This window comes from Phocoena sinus, chromosome X, assembly GCF_008692025.1.
Source record: "Phocoena sinus isolate mPhoSin1 chromosome X, mPhoSin1.pri, whole genome shotgun sequence".
Taxonomy (NCBI): domain Eukaryota; kingdom Metazoa; phylum Chordata; class Mammalia; order Artiodactyla; family Phocoenidae; genus Phocoena; species Phocoena sinus.
In genome coordinates this window covers 62,327,943-62,350,279 of record NC_045784.1, presented here as the reverse complement: position 1 = coordinate 62,350,279, position 22,337 = coordinate 62,327,943, and the positions used below count along the sequence as shown (strand labels likewise).

Here is a 22,337-nt window from a genome sequence, read left to right as displayed (position 1 = left end):
CTTGAATGTTGATCAGGATGACCTGGCGGTGGGGAGAGCTTGTTTTAAAATGCAGATTCCTGGGCCACATCCACCAGATATTCAGATTTAGTAGGTCTGGTATGGAACCTGGAAATCTCCATATTAATATCACCCCAGTTGTTCCACAGGCTACACTTTGAAAACCAGTGTTCTTCAAGGTAAAGTCCACATTATTTGCCCTGTCTTTCAAGGCCTGCCTCAAAGAGGCCTCACCTCCTCTCTCCAGCCTTCTCTCTTACTACTTGCTGTCCAGGCTACTCTATTCAGTGATGCCCAGACACGTCTCACTGTTCCCTCCTCCCTGACTTTGCGGTACTTTTTCCTAACTTAGTTTTGTATTCTTTTCCCCTTTTGCATCTTCAGGTTCTACCCAAGAGCTCAAGTTGGTAGCAGATCTGTCCCGACCACTCCAGCCCAAGTGGTCTCTCCCCTTGTTCACTGTATTGTCCTGTACTGTTTCTATCACTGATTTGATATTTAATTATATATTGTCTTATATTGTGAGCGAATTCTTTAATGTGTATATGGCTTCTCCTCCCATAGAAACTTTCGGTTCCTCCAGAGCAGAGATCAAGTTATTTACTTCTTTCTGTCCTATGCAGTGGCAGGAACAAACAGACCTATGCCTATAGTAGTGGTTTAGTAAAATATTTGTTGAATGAATGAGTGATTATGAAATTCAAACTCTTAGTATCAGAGTTCAAGAATAGAATCAAGTCTATTGAACCATGTAAGAATGAAAGAAGACTGTCACCTGAAACCATTCTTTCCATTTGCAATGTTATTTCTATACCATTTATAGTTTCCTGTTTTAGCCAACTTTTATGGTGTGTTTCATTTCGGTTTATTTCCCCTCTTCAGCACCTCCCTTCCAGTGACCCCTGCCCCACCTCCAAACTCTTACACATTTGGTTTATTTTAAATCTCCCATGATTCTATAACTGGCATCCTGCGGTGGCCTCAGCAGCACCCCTACCCCATCTTCACCTTCTTTCAGCTACCTAACCACTCTTCACTTTCACAGCGAGCCCCATACCCTCCCCTTTGTCTATGTCCTTTCTTAAAGTATGATTTTCTAACAACACCTAATGGCATCTCCCATGAGAAGTGATACAAATGGCTACTAAACATATGAAAAGGTGCTCAACACTATAAGACTCAGAGAAATGCAAATTAGAACAAGACGGTTCTTTCTGCCTAAGATTAAAAAGAATAATGATACCCAGTGTCAGTCATGATGTCAGAAAACGGGCACTCTTACACACCATTGAGAGAAGTATAAATTTGTACCACCTTTCTGGATGGATAAATAATCAGGATTTTCATGAATTATCCTTGTCTATACTTCCGTTTCTAAGTTAAAATGCTATTTTAATTTATTTTCTTTTGTTTTATTTTGTTTACCTAATGCCTTGTGCCTGGAGCCTTTAACTGGTTTTTACTGCCTCCCCAGGGCAAAACATAAGGCTTGGGAAATTCAAACATACCTGTGATATACAAATAGAGTCAATATTTTTTTAAGGTCTCTGTTGGCCTCTAATGAAGCCTGAAAGCATTAAGTAAACAGAGACAATTTCTTTATTCAAAGTATCAAAGAGGGTAATACATGAATTTGCTAAGAGTTCTTCCATTTTACAAACGGATTATCTGAATACAGTATGACAATTATGTGGTTCTGGGAGGAAAAGTGTAGAGGTGGGCAGCATGTTTATCTGAATAAGTAGTGGCTTGTTAGAGACATCTTCTATCTCCCAGGCCTCTCTTCATTTTCTGACTGTTAAAATGGAAAGGAGACTCCTTTCTAGAAGTTTTTCCTCCTGTCTTTCTCCAGGCTTTAAAAAGCTGTCATTCAAGCTGCTATTAAGGGCTACTTCCATGTTTTAGCCAGAAGCATGTACTATAAGTTACTTAGTACACGCGGAACTTTGGGTGAACTGCATTTATAACCAAATCTGTATTATAGAGAGGCATTTTATAATTAGGTTTTCACTATGTAATGCCTAATGTTCGTATTGGTCATGTTTTTCAAAGGGTTGCCACATTGTACTTCTTTGAAAAAAATCCCAAGAATTTAACTTAGAACCACTGAAACAAAACATAAAACTTCCAAGATGGTGCCAGTTTCCTTTATGCAGCTCTGTTGACAATGCCTCAATTATGAGCTCCAGCCCTTCCCCACCTTTTAGAACAGGTTGTCAAAGAGAGCCTGCGCATCCCCATTGCTTGGAAATGTCCAGCTTTAGCTTGAGTGAATTTGAAAGGGAACCCCAAACTTCGCTTGAGGCCAGAGTTCTACCTCATCTTATAATGACAGAGATCCAAGACCAGAGTTTTGTTACTTTTATTCCTCAGCTTGCTAGCTTTATTATTGCTACCTTCTCCTCTCTCTTCCTTCCCACAGCTGCTTTCTAGAGTTTCAGTTGTTGAAAACAGAGATTTGTATATCTGAAGTGATTCTTCTGCCATTTCTTTCTCTGGTAGGTGTAGAAGATGCCTTCAGTTTCACCTCCAAAGTCATGACGGTGTCCCTGCACAAATTCTCCCCAGGATTTTTCCCAGGCAAGTGATCTGTGTGCTCAGTATTACATTTGAGGAATAAATACTGCAGTTCTATACATTTCTTATATCTTGTATTTCGATAGCTGCGTGCTGTGAATGCCATATTGGTGCTACTCCATGCAAAACATTTAACATAGGTCATTTCAGGTGACAGCGATAAAAGGAATGTAATGCTGCTGCTTTTTCCAGATGATTTTCATGGACTGTCAATAGACAGCTCACTTACACTTACAGTACTATCAGGTAGCCTGTGTAACCCTCAACATCCTGATAAGTGCGATGATATATTAGTATTATGTCAATCTGAGTCGTATGAAAAATCTAGTGAAAAAGTTAATCTCTATTTTTTTTGTTCATTTGATCCAGCAAGATGGAGACTAAGGTTTTCCCATTTTCTTAACAGTTTTCCTACTTCCCCAACACTGTTTACAACAGTTTTTTTTTTAATTTCATTCCCTTAGAAACCATCATTCATTCAAGATTGTTCTGCTAATTGACCTTTTGATTTTCTGAATTGCTATCAGAGAAGCCTTCAAGTTTTCTAATTCTCAGGTTCTTAAAACTGTTCTCCGTGTTCCTCTCTTTGACAGGAACAGGTGATGTGTCTGATGTCGGCCTAGGGAAGGGACGGTACTACAGTGTAAATGTGCCCATTCAGGATGGCATACAGGATGAGAAATATTACCACATCTGCGAAAGGTATGGCTGCAGTGCTGAGCCAGTAACAAGTGCATTACTTTTCTGTAGGATGCAATGGCCCCCAATCCCACAGAATTCTTGTTTTCAAAGAACCATTTGAAAAAAATTAAAAAGCTACTATATACTCACGTAGCTTTTGTACACTGCTCACTATGCTTATTTGATCAGGTAACCATCCCCTGTCTGGGAGAGCAGAGTGTTTGGACCAGAGCCACACTCTCAGTTTGATCTTACCTGCCACTCTGTATGATTAAGGCCTTCCCAAGAGCAGAGCTTCTCAGCTGTCCTGGGGAATCCCTTGTCTACTAGTTTCTTAGCTAAAACCTGCATATAATATGATTTCATTAGCCTGGGAGGGTCAGTTTCGGCTTTCCGTTATGGAGATCTGCTTCCATCCACTGGTGTGAATATTAGAGAGTTCTTTATTACGAGTTCTTGAGTTCTATCCGTTGTATTAAAATTGGAGTCAGAAATCTGTTCTTTTTGCGCTATGGTTAAGGATTACATTACAGCCACTTGTAGGCAGACAGTTTGGTGCCACTGTGTAGATCAGACCATTGGGGCTGAAAAGCCCTACGGAATGGGGAAGAGGGTAGCTAAACTCATATTTGTGAAAATTGAGATTGGTCAGGTACAAATTCACTGCTGACATTGGCAGTAGAGAAAGTGAGTCTGACTAGAAGTCAGCAAGTCAACATTACTTAAGGTTGAGGGGATTGAGGTGCTTTTGATCCCTCTCCCACTCGGCTCAGATTTCTCCCAACCTTCTGGTGGAAACAGGGACTTCCCAAAGGAGCCTGCACTGGCCGTCATCACTGGCAGTTGTATAAACAAAGTAGAAGTATTAAAAAATAAAAACTTTATGCTTCAAAGGTGCCTCTTAGCTCAAGAGTTTTGGCAAGCTGGGTCATCAGCAGCAGCCCTAGCCTCTTCATATTTTGATCATGTCCCCTGGCTACCTCTGCATTGTCAGACTGAAAAGGCCTCTTTTTCTTTCTTTTTTTTTTTTTTTTTTTTTTGAGCCTGCCATTGATGGTTTTAATTGCCCTTCTTTGTTCCTCTTGGGCTCTGTTCTGTCCTTCTTGATATGTGCAGATCAGAGCTGCTTACGTAACTTTACCAAAAATGTCCTGTAGTTCTATGTAAAAGGAGAATTATTTTGTTTTTCTTTTAATCCCCTTATTGACAGTGCCCAACATTTTGTTGCCTTTTTTTTTTTTTTTTTTTTTTTTGCCATATCAGGAAAATAGGTTGTTCTCTTCAGTGCTCTGTCCACGGGGTGTCCTAGAGCTTTTTCCTGGACCTTAATTGAAAGGTCAGCACTCATCATCCTGCAAGTGTAGTTTGTAATCTCTGGCCTTCCCTAAATGGATTACCTTACATGTGCCCCTATTGAAGCTCATCTGCCAGTCATAAAACCTCCTGAGGTCTTCCTTTCTCCCCATCACCTTGGCATTTCACTGCCCAGAAAAGCTGAGTATCATCTGCAGACTTGAGGATTTCCCAGTGCCCCCCCGCAAGCCAGTCTACTACTTACCCTTCTTCAATCAGAAAAATGTCTGTTTCTCCCCTAAATTTGCCTTCTCTCTCTAAACCAGTTCCTACTACATGATTTTTAAAAATTGTAATCCCATAGAATTTCATGTTTAAAAACAGCCTTGGTATCAAACTTAATTGAACATTTTAAAAATGAGTTTAGCCCCAAAGAAAAGCTCCGTGGAGGATCACACATGATTTCCCTTTACAGAAACCATGTTGCCGCCTCCACCCCAGTGTTCAGATAGCCAGCGTTTATTAAAGATTCTTCTAGCTTGCCTACCAGAGTACCAGACACTCGTCAGTTTATAGTTCCCAGGGCCCGTTTTACCTGTGGAGCCGCACCGGCAAACCTCACAGCGATCACCCAGAATAACAGGCTCCAGGTTTTGATTAGAGGGACAATCATTTTTCCCTTTGACTTCTTTCAGAAGTCATGTGGTCAGGGTGTTGCATGAAGGCAGTTCTGATTCCAAGGGTGCCAAGAAGGTTTTCTGACCCAAACATCTCTCCCATCTGTTGGACTAATATCTGAAATTCCTTTAACAGGAAACACACTTTTATTCTACAATTAGAAATAGGCCTTAAAATGGAACCTCTCCTCCTTACCCTAATTCTGCCATGGATGTACGGTTCCACAGAGCTTTTCTTGACAGCAGATTTTGAAAGGATTAGAGCGTGAGCACCCTGAGCATTCAGAGGAGCAGTAATGGGAAAGGGGCACAAACAAGAAAACAATCTTTGCCACCTAAATAGTTTTGCAGAGGGTCAGCCCTAGTAACTGTATCGCTTAGTCCCAGTCATTATGTTTTTGACTATTTCTAGTTTGTTGCTTAGAACCAGAATGTCTTGTTCATTTACCATTATGACATCTGGCTCATCTGCCTACCTCAAAAGACAGAGTAGACGGAAATAGCTCACTTGTGTAAAAAGGTCATTCAGTTCATCTGCAATCTCTTTTTCATCCTTTTTGTTCTATGAGCCCACTGGTTTTCTGGCTCACTTCTTACCTGTGATAAATAAAGGACCTCTTATTGCTGGTTCACTTACAAGATGCTCTAATTTTCGTTTGCCACTAATTTGCTCCTGAACTACATCTCCCTGTGGGATTCAGGAGCCCTTTTTCTTTCCCTTCCTTCCTTCTTTTCTTCCTTTTTTCCTTATGTCTTTTTCCTCTGCTGTAGCCTTTTTTCACTTTGCCAGCTAGGCAGGAACTTAATGGTTTCATCTTAAGGTTGAATATACTCTCTTTATTTAAAAAAAATGTCTTAGGGTTTCCTTTTTAATAGACTGGAAATGGAATCTTTACCTGAAGGTTTTCAGCACTAAAAGCTCCATTTTATGAAAAAGACAATTTCACAGTGACAGCTCCCTAGGTTCCATGCTAATTTAGAAGGGCAAGGGTCACTATTCCCAAAAACTTCCCATAATTTATATAAAGGCAAAGTTTGATGGGAGAGGAAAGCTGTTTTGCCAAAAGGACCGTTTGCTAATTCCCAGCCTCTGTCATCTGAAAGAGAAAATACTGCTCTGCCTTTGTTTAACCTGTTTGCTCTCTAATTGTATTTGAATGCAATATGAGATAATCTTAATAATGTTTAAGCTACTACCCAGAAGGCTGTGTTGATGACTTTGGGAACATTTATAGTTAAGGAGTCTAGGAGAAAAGGACAAATAACCAGTACTTCTTGCGGTTGGTTCAAGAGGGGTACCTCTCTGAACCCTTAAATCTTGCAGGATGACCAAACTACTTGCCCACTGTGAGCTGTCATGACATATGCATAACTTGAGGAAGAATTTCAGAGTTGTGTCTAAACTTCTTAGTTTGTATCCTACCTATAATTTTACAGCCCTAACAGCCAGAAAGCATTCTTTACTAAATGTCCAGTTATTGGGATATATCTCATAGGAAAGCTATATATATGGTACTTATGGTATGTATGGATACAAAGCATACTAAAGTTGACACAATATTTGGGGGAAGAAACCTCACATTTTGTTAAGAATATTCAACTTTGTAAAATAATTAAGTACAGACACTGCATAAATATTTCACCAAAAGGAAAACACATTGTTAAACAGGCTTCTCAATGAATAGGACTTATGAAAGGCCCTATTAAGCAGGGCTTCTCAATCAATAGTAGTCTTTATATCCACATATGCAAAACTTTGCTAGTAAGAGCTATCAGACCAACCAAAGAAATAATCTTATTCTAGTGAACTAGGGTTCACAGTAGTAGTTATTAAAATAAGAATCTTCCTGTATTTGGCCTGTTTACCTTGAGTCCTATGGCTTATATTCTATAACTCAAAATTAAAAGAAACCTTTTTTTGCCATCAAAGACCATTGACCTAAAGAAAACTTCAGGGATTCCGGAAGTTAAAAGAAGCAACAAAAATAATATTTTTGCCTCCTTTCTTTTATGAGAGAAATATTATACTTTTCTATTTTAAATAATTTTTATAGCCCTTCAACTGTTTTTTTCAAATGATTCTACTGTGCTTGGGATAACCAGGATAGCCTACTCAGAAAGAACTTGTTCTCTAGGACAACAGCAAGCTCATTAAAGGAATAGCTCATTTAAACCCAAGCTTTTATTCCTGTGGGGAATTCCTTCTTCCATCTATACTGAGCTCTGCTGCTATTCAATGAGGAAGAGAAAAAAAACCACATAGTGTCTCTGTGGTTTATATTTATTGTGTGAGAATTTTCCTTAGAGCCTGACATGGCCCCTGAAATACAAGTCAGTAGTGTTTTAAGCACAGGATTCATTCCTTATGGGTCTGGGGCCAAAATTCACCTCTCTGAAGCCACTCTGACCTTCCTACAAAAGAATCAAGTGCCTCAACTCACCTTATAGGATTTTTAAAACATTAATTAACAAGAATAAAGGGGGAGCAAAATACAACAACATAGGGGATTTGTTTATATTTTAGTATAATGACACTATTTTATTCATTCATTCGACAAATATTTATTGAGTGTCTGCTTCATGCCTGCCCTGTACGTAGGTACTGGTGGTGGTAAACAAAACAGATGAGGTTCCCACACCCTGGAGCTTAGCTCCTAGGGAGGACTTGCCTGTGCCAGGAATTGTACTAATCATTTATTTGATTTTTTCCATTTGATACTTATAGCAATATACAATCTATAATACCTGCAAAGGTAGGTATTCTTATTCCCATCTTATAAATGAGAAAACTGGAGCTTAGAAAGGTTGATTTGTTTAAGGTCACACAGCTAGCATTAACCATCGGCTACATTGTCCCCAAAGTATCACATGGAAGTATGAAATGTTTTCACAAGGAAAAAATACCACCCCCCAAGACTTCTTGGAAATTTTTATCTCCGGGGATTGCAGAAAAGTCCTAAAAAAAAAGAAACCATTTAAGATTATGCAAATGAACCACAAGACCTGTAGTATACACAATCCATTGTGCTTATGTTTGTGAAAGTACAACTTAGATTTTTGCCAATTAAAAAAAAGCTCTTAATCCTAAGGATTTAATTTGTAATTTTATGCATCAAAAACAAGAATAAATATTGTGAGATTTTACTTCTTAGGTTTTAAATTTCTGATTAAAGTTTGGAAACATGGAGATTCTGTAAATCTGCTTTTTCCTTTATTTTCAACAGAGAAAATCCTGACTTCCTTCTTTAGAAAGTGAATAGTGTCACATGTCATTATATAGAGGTCTCCTCACACAATTCTTTTCATGTGTTTTCTGGGGGACTAGTATTGCTAAAGACTTTTAACATTATGCATTTTTGCAACTGTAGGCATAATTTATATCATCTCTTGGTCCTAGCAGGCCATATCTACATATAGGGTAGAGATTCTCCATCCATGCTATAATTTGTTCATCCAATACCAATGGAATAAAATGAGAACCAAGGGATATCACTAAAGGATATTTAAGTGAAATGTTTTCTTTCCCTATTGACTTTTAATGTTATATTTAAAGAAGAGATGTTTTAATGATGATAGGTTTTTCTTTCATTATAATGATGTCATCTTGAATTTATCTTCCACTTGGGACTCCAGATTCCTTATCATTCAGTTTTAGAAGCAGGTAGATAGATCCTCAGTGGAAGAGAACCCAATGATTATAGCCTAATCCTTTGAGCTTGGTGATGTGGCAAATCCTATAAGAACACATAATCATACATAAATATTTTAAGCAATACAAATTTTTTCAAAATTCTCTTTCATCTGATGAGAAGGGAAGAACTCTTTAGAAATTTGCATTTGAGAACAAAAAATTATATAGCCTTACTTCCATCTTCATCCCCATTTTCATTACACTCTGAGAGCTGGTGAAAATTCTTTACAAAATTACCTCTCTTTGGGGCTTCCCTGGTGGCGCAGTGGTTGGGAGTCCGCCTGCCGATGTGGGGGACACGGGTTCGTGCCCCGGTCCGGGAACATCCCACATGCCGCAGAGCGGCTGGGCCCGTGGGCCATGGCCGCTGGGCCTGCGCGTCCAGAGCCTGTGCTCCGCAACGGGAGAGGCCACAACGGTGAGAGGCCCGCGTACCGCAAAAAAAAAAAAAAAATTACCTCTTTTCAGTCGGGTCACACCTATACCACCTTGATCATTACTAGGTCACTATGGCCCAGTGATAAAGGTCATGGAAGCTGCTACTTCCTTGTATGAGCCTGGAACGTTGAACTCAGCCCTCCATAAGTAAGATATTTGTAGTCAGTGCTTTTGTTCTGTTTGATAAACTTCTATTCTGCCTCTGTGTGGTATGGCAGATGCAAATTGCCTGTTGTTTCTGGAAAATGGATGACTCAGACACTAATTAAATTCACTGTTAACATTAGGCACAGGTGGAAATGAGACCAAAGCGGGCCATTCATTTAATGTTCCTAATTTGATGTGTCTTTTAAAATATAATATTAAATTCAAAAGACATTAAGTGCCTAAGAGTATAGGATAATTTGGAGGGGGGGGGGCTACTGTGCTTAATTGACTGTGTTATCCTGAACCCTCCATCAGTGAGCCCGCCTTGTCCCCCCGTACTTGGTTAGGGTGGCAGTGGAGAACGGTTTTTTTCCCTCACCTGATCATTTGAGCTTTATATCCAGGTGGTTAGAAAGACAGTTCTTTTTTTTTTTTTTAACATCTTTATTGGGGTATAATTGCTTTACAATGGTGTGTTAGTTTCTGCTTTATAACAAAGTGAATCAGCTATACCTATACATATATCCCCATATCTCTTCCCTCTTGCATCTCCCTCCCTCCCATCCTCCCTATCCTACCCCTCTAGGTGGTCACAAAGCACGGAGCTGATCTCCCTGTGCTATGTGGCTGAGAAGGACAGTTCTTATATCCTTCTTCCTCGCTCGACCAGTGGCTTTCATGACAAGTTCCTAAACTCCTGCACCAAGTAGCCCTGACACCATGACAGCCCCTACCCCTAAGCAGTCTTCCTAGGCGATTTATTTTTTTTCATGTAAGTCCAGGAGGACCATCTCCTGGAATTCGGTGGGTTTGTTCTGTCACTATGATGTGTACCTTCTCTGCTCTCTTCTTAGTGCTGAATGATCCCTGCCCCCTGGAGAAAGTGACCTGATTCTTCTTCCACAGCAGTAATAGGTTCTGAGGCTAGAACATGCTCTGAAACTACCCAGAGGCAGGAAGACCTGACTCATAAATGGAAAACTTGAGAATTACACCCTCTAACGTAGGGCTGCCCTGAAAAGAATCCTAAATTTGAATATGTCTGTGCTTGGTGGGACATTCTAACATCAAAATTCATATTACTCCTCTTAGCTTCTCTCCACCATGTACCCCCTCCCCCATCCTAATTCTCTCCCCTCTCGTGTTCCTTCATCACTGCTCTGTCCCCTCGCTCTAGCCTAAAAAACCTGCCCTTTACGCTCCACTCTCACAGGTTACAGCTCTGAATGACTGTGCCTGACACTGTCATTCACCCGGCAGCTGCCAGCACTGATGAGCTGCCTGCTTTGTTGTATCCTGTTGACATAGGCTGTACAGAGATTTAGTTAAATCTGATGTCCCCCACCTGACAAAAAGGCCCAATGCTAAGTTTGGCCGGGCTTTGCTCTCCATGTGCTGTTACCCACTGAACCATCAGGAAAGAGCCATACCCATTGGTACTTAAAGCGGGACCAAAGAAAAGACACCTCAAAGAAAGCCATATCAAATAACCAGCTAACAAGTTAAAAAGCGAAAAGGGGGCTTCCCTGGTGGCGCAGTGGTTGAGAGTCCGCCTGCCGATGCAGGGGACACGGGTTCGTGCCCCGGTCTGGGAGGATCCCACATGCCGCGGAGCGGCTGGGCCCGTGAGCCATGGCCGCTGAGCCTGCGCGTCCGGAGCCTGTCCTCCGCAACGGGAGAGGCCACAACAGTGAGAGGCCCGCGTAACGCATAAAAAAAAAAAAAAAAAAAAAAAAAAAAAAAAAAAAAAAAAAAAAAAAAAAAAAAAGCGAAAGGGTATGTGCATTTGCCTAGAGACCGTGCAAGTGCTGCTGAGGAGTGAGCTGGATGCAAAGGGGTTTGTATATGCTCACCCTGGGCAGGAGAATCCTGCAGAGGAAGGTGAGGGATGCTGGGGTTGGGGCAGGGTGGTAGGGGGACCACCTTAAATATATTAGGGATGAAAGTAGAAAAACATCTATCCTATTTAATTATAGGCAAGCCTCACTAACTCAGCCTAATAAGAGGAAAGCCAGTCTGAATTATGAAATATTTTTAAATACATTTTTATTATTTTCAAGCACTGGACACGCTAGTAATTCAAACTAGACTAACAGCATCGTACAGTACCTCAGGGAAAGGGCTTTAAGAATCCTTTGTAATTAGCATATCAATTATTTGTATATAAGTGGGTGTGCAAAAAGTGCATAAAAAGTTTATTCTCTTAAGTAGGACAAACATTCCCCAGCACAGTCCTGTTTACACTATTAATTTGCTTAGCCAGCCCTTTTTGTGCCAAGATAGATGTATGTAAGACATGCTTATTTCCTCAGGGAAGAATGAATCGCTTCCCTATGTTTAGTCCAGTAACTAAGAAGCGGAGCGCCACTTGATTGGTTTGGGATTTCCAGGATATGGAGTTTTGAATTTGCATACAGACTAGAGAGATTTCATATGGAGAAGATCTGGCAGCCGTTGCCAGAGACCCAATTTCCCCATCTGGATTTCATTGGAGTGATCTGGATTTCATCAAGCAACAGGACACTGATCCTAAATGATCCACCAGACACTCTAACATAGGCATGTTTAAAATACATCCTGCCCCAGAAAAATAACTGCTAAAATATGATGAGTTGGAGTTAGTCTATGTGCAGTACTTAAAAGTAATAAAAATGCATTTATTTTTAAGTCCCACAAAAACCATGCAATATCAAGTTAATGATGAAAATCAATCCCCAAACTCTTTTCTTGCACACCTCATTGTGTGACGGCATGGCAGAGATTTCCAATCATCTGGGAAAAGATATTATATTTTGATGAGCTGCACCAGGTGCTAACTATATGGCAGGATTTCGGCTTTGAATCTTAGGGAGGCCCTCCTGGGTAAAGAAGGGTGAGGGAAGGGCTAGGGGCATGTTTATTGTTAGCAAATCATTATTGTCTACCTAAGTTCAAAAATCAGAGCAAGTGAATTGAAAAAAAAGTATCAGGTATATAGGGAGTGTAGAAAATATGATTAGGAAATGAGAAACAGAGATATAGGCCTATATTTCTACCCGTATGTATTAAAACTGTGCTCTAGGTAAACTGTGAATTCTTCAAGGCTTAGAGAGTAAAAACTAAGTGCAGAGAGCATAAGCACAAGCAGTAAATATACACACAAATGTTGTAACTACAGTTTGGAATGACTCCAACTCTCTCCTTTCCCCCAAGGGCATCACTATCCAGGGTCTGCAAAGGCCAAATAGCTGTTTGGCTTCCAATCTGATTTTTTGCTAAGAAATCAGAGAAGTCGGTTTCAATTTTAATAATATATTCTCCCAACCTCTATCTAACAGAAAGGCACTTGTGTTTCTGCCCCTTCTTAAAGTGAATTTTGTGTTTGGTGAAAGGTAATAGATTGGCAGCACTGGAAAAGGAATTACTGTATTCCCAGAACAAGTATAACCAGGCAGTGACACTCTGAAATTTCTCTCTGCCTTTGGGGAACATTAGAGTACCATTCAGGAAGTCACTGCTGTGGTGTGCTGTGCTGAACTCAACAATATCCTAGTGGGCTGAAGGAATTAACATAGCACTCGAAGGGCCTGACTTAAGGCCATTCATTTATTCATTCAACATTAGGGAGTGCTTACCATGTGCCTGGTGCTGGGAGAAGACTTTTGCAAATGTTATATCATTTAATCCTCATAATAACCCTGTGAGGGAGAGAATATTCTCGTTTTACAGAGACGGTTCAGAGAAGTGATTTGTCCAAGCTGCTATTGCAAGCACTGGATCCAACTTTGTCTGACCCCCAAGTCCAGTGTTCTCCCTGAACTCCATGCTGTGGAGGCTGCAAAGGGGGTGGATGAGGCATGCCCAAATAATGTGATGCATAGCAAAATGTAATCTGGGCTTGTGTGAGGGGTCCTGGTGGTTATAGAGCAGTAAAATGACCTACCCCAGGTCAAATAAAGAGTCATTAGTATAGCTAGACTTAGGATTCATATTCTTTAAGCCCTCTTCCATTTTGGGGTTTTTTGGTTTGGTTTTGGTTTGGTTTGTTTGTTTCGGTTTAGCTCTCCAAACCAGCCTGCCTCTCCACCTACCCCACCCCCTGCGCAGATAATATATATTCTGCTTCCTAGGGCCTTGGGCCTTTCAGAATGCGAAGAGCCAAAGAGCACTGGGGTTTAGTGAAAAGAGCACTAGATTTGAATTAGAATCTAGGCCTACCGCCCTTTAATTCTAGATGACTCACTTTCCCCTGTGTGAATGAGAATGGTTTACTTCAAAGAGGTAAAAAGATAAGTAATAATAAACTAAAAATAGTGCACAGCCCTTTTTGTTGCCAAGGTGACATAATTGATGAGTGGAATTACTTACTACAAAGCATGTTAGAAAGGGATGCCAATTAGAATCTGTGTTTCTGTATAATGGACTCAGCAATGAGAGAAAAGATGCCCCTGTAAAATATTAAGAAACTATATCTTAAAAAATAAAACAGCAAAAGCAATCTGAGGATTGTTTGGGAAGGTTGGGGGTTTAGAGGTTTGAGGTTGGTTTGTTTGTTTTTCTTTTATAGCTTTGGGTGTTTTGTTTTGTTTTATCCTAAAGATGTTAATGGAATCAGTAACACCTTGTCTGATGCTAAAAGCAGAAAGAGAGATTTATAGGAAATTAAATGTCTTCTGGGTATGTCCAAGAGGCACCCATGGCCCCAAACAAAATGACACATCATCCTCACCTCAGGGAGCCCCCCCACCCCAGTTCCCTGCATCCCTGAACCATTTGTAATAGATATTCAGGAATCCCCGAGGCATTTACCATATGCTGCATCCCCCGCAGGTTGAGTTTTTGCAGAATGAGTCAGCAGTACCTGAGTTGAGATATGACTGAGGGAATTTAGAGAAGACAATACCTGTGAAAAGTTGACAAGCTCCCATTTGAGACGGATAGCCATCTTTGAGTCCTTAACGCAATCCCCCCTCTGAATCCCATACAATGCAATAGGTTTAAAATGTTTATCATAGGGCTTCCCTGGTGGCGCAGTGGTTGAGAGTCCGCCTGCTGATGCAGGGGACGCGGGTTCGTGCCCCGGTCCGGGAGGATCCCACATGCCGCGGAGCGGCTGGGCCCGTGACCCATGGCCGCTGGGCCTGCGCGTCCGGAGCCTGTGCTCCGCAACGGGAGAGGCCACAACCGTGAGAGGCCCGCGTACCACAAAAAAAAAAAAAAAAAATCATAAAATGTTTATCATAGAAAGGGTTTTGCTGTTGGCAATAAATTTTCTCAAGTTGACTTTGGAAGCTCACAGTGTTAGTAGCAAATATTTCTCTCTTCTCTCCATTTCCTGCCCTTCTTGGTTTTTCAACTTTGAATTCCTCATTTCTTTAATCTCTGTTGAGGAAGTCTCTAGAGGGTGCTGAGGGTGCTTGTTGGAAAATACAAAGATGATAAGGCTGGTCAAGGCTGATTTGCAAGCGAGCAGTTAGGAGACAAACCTGCTAGGAGCATGCACCAATCAGTGGTCTAGCTATAGAGGGGCAAGTTTGGGTTACCAAATCTATCACCAACATTGATTAAGGATAATTGTCACACCATCTTTCTGGCATTCCATTTCCTTGAGAGGAATCTTTTAGAACTTTATGTATTTAAAAACAAACAAAACAAAACCAGGTTCCACCACTGGTATTAGAGGTAAAGTGGCACCAGTGAATGATCCCAAGGGTACACCATAGAAGCTGTGGTCTACCCTGATGGAATAAAAGAAAAGGGGATAATGCTACAATTTGGTTCTTGGGCTTTTCCTTTTATCTAAAAGCATCGTTAACGTCATCACCCCTGGCTTTTATCCACCTCCGGCACCAATCACCTTCCCCAAATCAATGCCTGTAGAAACAGCTGCCACAGCCTCTCGTCCTCATTTGCATAGCCTTGTCTGAAAAGCAGACTGCTCAATACTGAGGGATCCGGTTTCTCATCAAGAAAATTGCATTTCAAATGAATATCTTATGTGTTTATAGGGAAGTTACTAATGTAGTATAATGAGATGCCTGTCCTCCCCCTCCTTTCTGGGTAAGCGATTTTATACTTTCCCAAAACCTAAAATTAATGATTGCAGTGTAGCAGATAGTACTGTTACAGTGGTTAGGGAAGCTTTCCCAAAAGCAATCTAGAATGATATTTCATTCATTTATTCATTTAATAACTATTTATTGAATGCCTCCTATGTATAAAGTATTAAGCCTACCCTCAAGGAAGCTGGTGGAAATTTTTAAATTATAGATACACAGAGAGATATACATATATATTCACATTCATACACAGTCTAATAAAATGAAACATGGAAAGTTATAAGAACCATAAGAGATAAAATGCAGTGGGCACTCAAAGGGAGAAGATACTTCAGAAAAGGGCTTAATTGAGGAGGTAACATTTGACCTGGCTTCTAAAGGGTAGCTAATTATTATATCTTTACAAAGTGTGTAAATGTGTATGTGTTTATGAAATCTGGGTCAAGTTTAAATGTATGAGATTGCAGGGGAAGATGCTCTATGCAGAGGGTACAGCAAGATCAAAGTCAGAAAGGCTGAGCTCTGTACAGAGAATAGCAATGGTTTAGTTTGTCTGGACTGTCAAGTGCATGAGAAGAACAATTTGCAAAGATCGGAAAAGTGGGTGGGAATCACCTCACGCCGGACCTGGAATTCTTGGCAATGAAAATTTGTACCATGTTCTGCAAGCGTTTGGGGAACTGCCGAAGGTTTTAGAATGAGGGTATAGTATAATTAGAGCTAAGGTTAGCACTCGAAAAATAATAATGCAGTGCCTGCTACTGCTGTTATACAAAATAATGTGTGAAGTGGCTGGAACAAGCACCTGATGCACGGTAAATCATGGAAGCAGGTATATTGTGGTGATTTAGAACATGGACTGGTGCCAGGAGGCCTGGGTTCAAAAGCCAGCTTGCCACTTAATAGCTGTGTGATCTTGTACAGATTTCTTAACCTCTCTATGCTGCTGTTTCCCCATTATAGAATAGGATTAATGATAACACCTATTTTATAAATTGATATGAGTCACATGAGCTAATACATATAAAGTACATAGAACAGTGCTCAGTTTTTAATAAAGTACTCGATACATGTTAGCTGATATTATTATCATTTTTTATTCATGAAGGAGATGGAATTTGAGTGAGCCTTTAAAAAATAGATATGATGTAGACATGTAGAAAGGTGACTTTCAGGCACAAGGAAGTGCATGACAAAAAGGAAGTGCAAGGTAAGTGGGGTGAACCATGGACAATTCAGTTTGCCTACAGAATAACGTAGGTTAAGGAGTTATTAGAAAATAAGATTCAAAAGGTAGGCTGGAATCATATCATGAAGGACTTTGAATCATAAGCTAAGAATTTTAAGCATCATCTAAAGACAATGGAGAGATATTGAACGTTTTTGAGTAAGGAAGTGACTTGATCAAAACCTTCCCTAAGGAAAATTAATCTGATGGCGGTGTGTGGGGGGGTGTTGGATTAGAGAGGTAAGAGACTTGAGGCAGAGAAATTAATTAGGAAGCTATTGGTGTAATCCACAAGGAGGTCATAAGTGCTAGATTAGAGTACTGCCATGAGAGCATGAGAGTGGAAAGGACGGAATAGGAGAGGGATTGGTGCAAGTCTGGTAACTGAAGAGGAGCAGGGAAAGGGAGGAATCACAAAGGGCCTCAGAGTTTTGAACACAGATTACTGAAAGGATGGGGTATTGTTAGAGACAAGGAATTGAAGAAGAGGTAAGATGATAGGTTCAGCACAGTCAAAATGGAGCTTTAAATCACAGATGACTGTAGAAATTGACAAGCTGATCCTAAAATTTATACAGAAATTCAATCCGGAATAACCAAAAAAAATCTTGAAAAGGAAGAACAAGGTTGGAGCACTTCCCAGCTTTAAAACTTACTACAAAGCTACTGTAATCAAGACAGTGTGGTGCTGGCAATGAGGCTAGACATATAGAGCAATGGAATAAAGTTCAGAGTCCAGAAATGTGAACAGTTAATTCATTTTACTCAAAGAGTGCCAAGACAATTCAATGGGGAAAGAATAGTCTTTTCAACAAATGGTGCTGGGACAACTGGATCTCATGCAAAAAAAAGTGGTTTTGGACCCATACCTCATACCATATACAAAAGTTAAGTCCATATAGCCTAAACGGTCTAAATGTAAGAGCTTAAACTATAAAACACTTAAAAGAAAACATAGATGTAAACGTTCATGACCTTGAATTAGATATTGCTCTCTTAGACATGACACCAAAAGCACAAGCAGCAGAATAAATATAGATAAATTGGACTGCATCAAAATTTAAAACTTTTGTGCTTCAAATGACACTATCAAGAAAGTGAAAGACAACCCATAGAATGGGAGAAAATTTTTGCAAGTCATGTATCTGATAAGGGACTTGTATTTATAATATATCAACACTTACGAATCAATATTAAAAAGAAAAATGGCTCATTTTAAAAATGGGCATAGACCTTGCTCTAAAGATATACAAATGGCCAAAAAGCACATGAAAAGATACTCAACATCATTAATCATCAGTGAAATGCAAATCAAAACCACAATGAGATACCACTTTATACCCACTAGGATGGATATCATAATTTTAAAAAAAACAGAAAATAATAAGTGTTGGTGAAGATGTGGAAGAAGAATTGGAACTCTCATCTGTTACACATTGCTGGGGGGAATGTAAAATGGTGCAGCCCCTGTGGAAAACGGTCAGGCAGTTCCCTCAAAAGGTTAAACACAGGGCTTCCCTGGTGGCACAGTGGTTGAGAGTCCGCCTGCCGATGCATGGGACACAGGTTCGTGCCCCGGTCCGGGAAGATCCCACATGCCACGAAGCGGCTAGGCCCGTGAGCCATGGCCACTGAGCCTGCGCATCCGGAGCCTGTGCTCCGCAACAGGAGAGGCCACAACAGTGAGAGGCCTGCATACTGCAAAAAAAAAAAAAAAAAAGGTTAAACAGAGAGTTACCATATGACCCAGCAATTCTACTCCTAGGTATATTAGAAAAATGAAAACATGTCCACAGCAGCATTTCTCATATTAGCCAAAAATTATAGAAATAACCCAAATGTCTATCAACAGATGAATGGAGAATAGATAAAGAAAATATGGTATATACAAACAATGGAGTATTATTTGGCCATAAAAAGGAATGAGGTAGTAATACATGGATGAACCTTGAAAACATTATGCTAAATGAAATGAAAGAAGCCAGTCACAAAAGACCACATATTATATAATTCCATTTATATGAAAGGTCAAAATTAGACAAATCCATAGAGACAGAAAGTAGGTTAGTGGTTGCCAGGGGCTGGAGGTCGAAGAGTGGTGGGAATAGGTAGTAACTGCTATTGGGTACAGTGTTTCTTTTGGGGATGATGAAAATGTTCTAGGGAATTCCCTGGTTGTCCAGTGGTCAGGACTCCGTGCTCTCACTGCCGAGGACCCAGGTTCAATCCCTGGTTGGGGAACTAAGATCCCACAAACCACGTGATGCAGTAAAAAAAAAAAGTTCTAAAATTCATTGTGGTGATGGTTGCACAACTCTGTGAGTATACTAAAAGCTGTTGAGTTGTACACTTTAAATGGGGGGATTGTATGGTATGTGAATATTGATAAAGTTGTTTTTTAAAAAAGTATTTTAAAAAAAGATTTTTTAATGGAGCCGTAGCCATTGATGATGACCAGCTGCAGATTTTTGAGTAGTATCCACCATCAATTGCTTCTGAGAAATTGATAAAGATAACAGAGAAAAAGCTTTTGGATATCATGGCACAGAGGTCTCTCTCCCTTCAAGAAAGCAGTTTCAGGAGAGCAGTGAGATCAAAAACTGGATTACAAGAAGTATGTAGAGGTGGCCAATAAGTAGACAAATTTGGCAGTGTTGAAAAGGGGATGAAGAGATGGACAACTTGTAACCTAAAGGAACTGAATCAGTAGGAAGACAGAGACTAAAGATGTAAGAAAGAGCTCATTGCTGATACATGGCCCTTAGAGCAACAGGAAAGAGAATCTAGTGCCCAGCTGGTGAAATTAGCCTCAAGGAAGAGAAGGAATACGAGGGAAGACATTTTCAGGTAAAGAAAAGAGGTAAAAGAAGGCATTTATTAGACATAGCTTCAACCAGCTCACTCAAGCATGAGGCAGAAGAAGTTTGATCTTGAAAGATACACCTCAAACTGTTTCTCATCGTTGACTGAGCTGATTGAAACTATGTGTAATGAATCAGGAGTTACCTCTAGAGAGGGAGTAGAGATGGCGAAAAGGAGTGTTTTTTTCCCTTTTATTTGATAGACTTTTATGTTTGATTTTTTAGCATGAAGAATGTATTCATTATATTTGTATTTTTAAAAAATCAGACTAGATGCTGCAAGAAATGTAGTTGTTTACCAATTGGAGGTGAAGCAAAGGAACTGCCAAATTACACTGTGTACAAAATACCCTACCTTTTTCAAAGCTTCTAATTACCCTTTTCTCTACCCGTCTGAAGCCCTCTTCATCAGAACTCCCTGAGGACTCATTTTCCCTTCCTGGTTATCATTAAAACAACTCTCCCAGAAACACCTGCCTTCCTTTATCCTTTCCTCCCTCCCAGTACCACATATTCATGACTGTCATATGTATATGCTTTTCTTGTGTGTCAGTGTGTATTGCCCTATCAATTCTACCATAGGAATATCTCCCAAATCCATCTCTTCCTCCCGACCCTTGCTGCCACTGGCCTGGATGGTTGCAAAAAACTTCTTGATGGGCTTCCCTGGTGGCGCAGTGGTTGAGAGTCTGCCTGCCGATGCAGAGGACACGGGTTCGTGCCCCTGTCCGGGAAGATCCCACATGCCGTGGAGCGGCTAGGCCCGTGAGCCATGGCCGCTGAGCCTGCGCGTCCGGAGCCTGTGCTCCGCAACGGGAGAGGCCACAACAGTGAGAGGCCCGTGTACTGCAAAAAAAAAGAAAAAAAAAAAACCTCTTGATAACCTTCACTGTATCCTACGCTGTAATCAGAGGATCTTTTCAAAATGTAAATTTAATCATGCCTTGTGCATGTGGTGCACACGCACGTGCACACAGATGTTTGAGACATTTCATACCCTTTAATGAATTCTTTTCTATTGAAGTATAGTTGATTTACAATGTTGTGTTAGTTTCTGATGTACAGCAAAGTGATTTATATATTCTTTTTCATATTCTTTTCCATTGTGGTTTATTACAGGATATTGAATATAGTTCCCTGTGCTATACAGTAGGACCTTGCTATTTATCTGTTTTATATATAGTAGTTTGTATCTACTAATCCCAAACTCCTAATTTATCCTTCCCCAACTCCCTTTCCCTTTTGGTAATTGTAAGTTTTCTATGTCTGTGAGTCTATTACTGTTTTGTAAATAAATTCATTTGTGTCATATTTTAGATTCCACATATAACTTATATTATATGATATTTGCCTTTCTCTGTCTGACTTAGTATGATAATCTCTAGGTCCATCCATGTTGCTGCAAATGGCATGATTTCATTCTTTCTTATGGCTGAGTAGTATTCCAGTTATATATATATGTATATATATATATATACATATATATATATATACACATACATGCACACACACACACACACATACATACATACATACCATGTCTTCTTTACAATTCATCTGTCAGTGGACATTAAGGTTGTTTCCGTGTCTTGGCTGTGAACACTGGGAATGCATGTATCTTTTCAAATTAGAGTTTTCTCTGTATATATGCCCAGGAGTGGGATTGCTAGGTCGTATGGTAGCCCTATTTTTAGTTTTTTAAGGAACGTCCATAGTGTTCTCCACAGTGGCTGTACCAGTTTACATTCCCACCAACAGTGTAGGAAGGTTCCCTTTCTTCCACACCCTCTCCAGCATTTGTTATTTGTAGACTTTTTAATGATGGCCATTCTGACCAGTGTGAGGCAGTTTTGATTTGCATTTCTCTAGTAATTAGTGATGTTGAGCATGTTTTCATATGCCTCTTGGCCATCTGTATGTCTTCTTTGGAGAAATGTCTGTTTAGGTCTTCTACCCATTTTTTGATTGAGTTGTTTGGCTTTTTTGATATTAAACTATATGAGCTGTTTGTATATTTTGGAAATTAAGCCCTTGTCAGTCCATCATTTGCAAATATTTTCTCCCATTCCATAGGTTGTCTTTTCGTTTTGTTTATGGTTTCCTTTGCTGTGTAAAAGCTTATTAAGTTTGATTCCGTCCCATTTGTTTATTTTTGCTTTTATTTCTATTGCCTTGGGAGACTGACCTAAGGAAAACATTGGTATGATTTAGAGACATTTCATAGCCTTTAAGTAAAAGTCCAAACTGCCTGGCCTATCTGGCCCTTTGTGCTCTAACCCACGTTTACTTCACCAGCCTCACTCCCACCACTCCCTGCTCCAAGCCTTCATGCTCTGGTGTGTGCAGTTCCTTCTGTAAACCTAGTCCCTTACCCATAACCCCCACAACCCTCCCTGCTTCCATTTTCCATACCTTCACCCCCATGTGCCTGTAAACTTCTCCTAATTTTTTATTTTTATTTTTTTTGCGGTACGCGGGTCTCTCACTTTTGTGGCCTCTCCCGTTGCGGAGCACAGGCTCTGAACACGCAGGCTCAGCGGCCATGGCTCACGGGCCTAGCGGCTCCGCGGCATGTGGGATCTTCCCAGACCGGGGCATGAACCCATGTCCCCTGCATTGGCAGGCGGACTCTCAACCACTGCGCCACCAGGGAAGCCCTTTTTTTTTTTTTTTTTTTACTTTTTATTTCAAGATAATCATACATTC

The 22,337-nt window shown here is 40.3% G+C and overlaps 1 protein-coding gene across 2 annotated transcripts in view; it reads left to right on the top strand.

Annotated features, from left to right (window-relative positions):
* HDAC8 (histone deacetylase 8) overlaps positions 1-22,337 on the top strand; it is a 247,874-nt gene that overhangs the window by 81,167 nt on the left and 144,370 nt on the right. For both annotated transcript variants that reach the window (XR_004348095.1, XM_032620122.1), the window contains exons 6-7: positions 2,503-2,580; positions 3,171-3,279. Coding sequence is in view for 1 of the 2 variants with exons in the window: in XM_032620122.1 (XP_032476013.1) it covers positions 2,503-2,580; positions 3,171-3,279 (187 nt within the window). In the remaining variant the exon portion in view is untranslated. The remainder of the gene's footprint in view (positions 1-2,502; positions 2,581-3,170; positions 3,280-22,337) is intronic.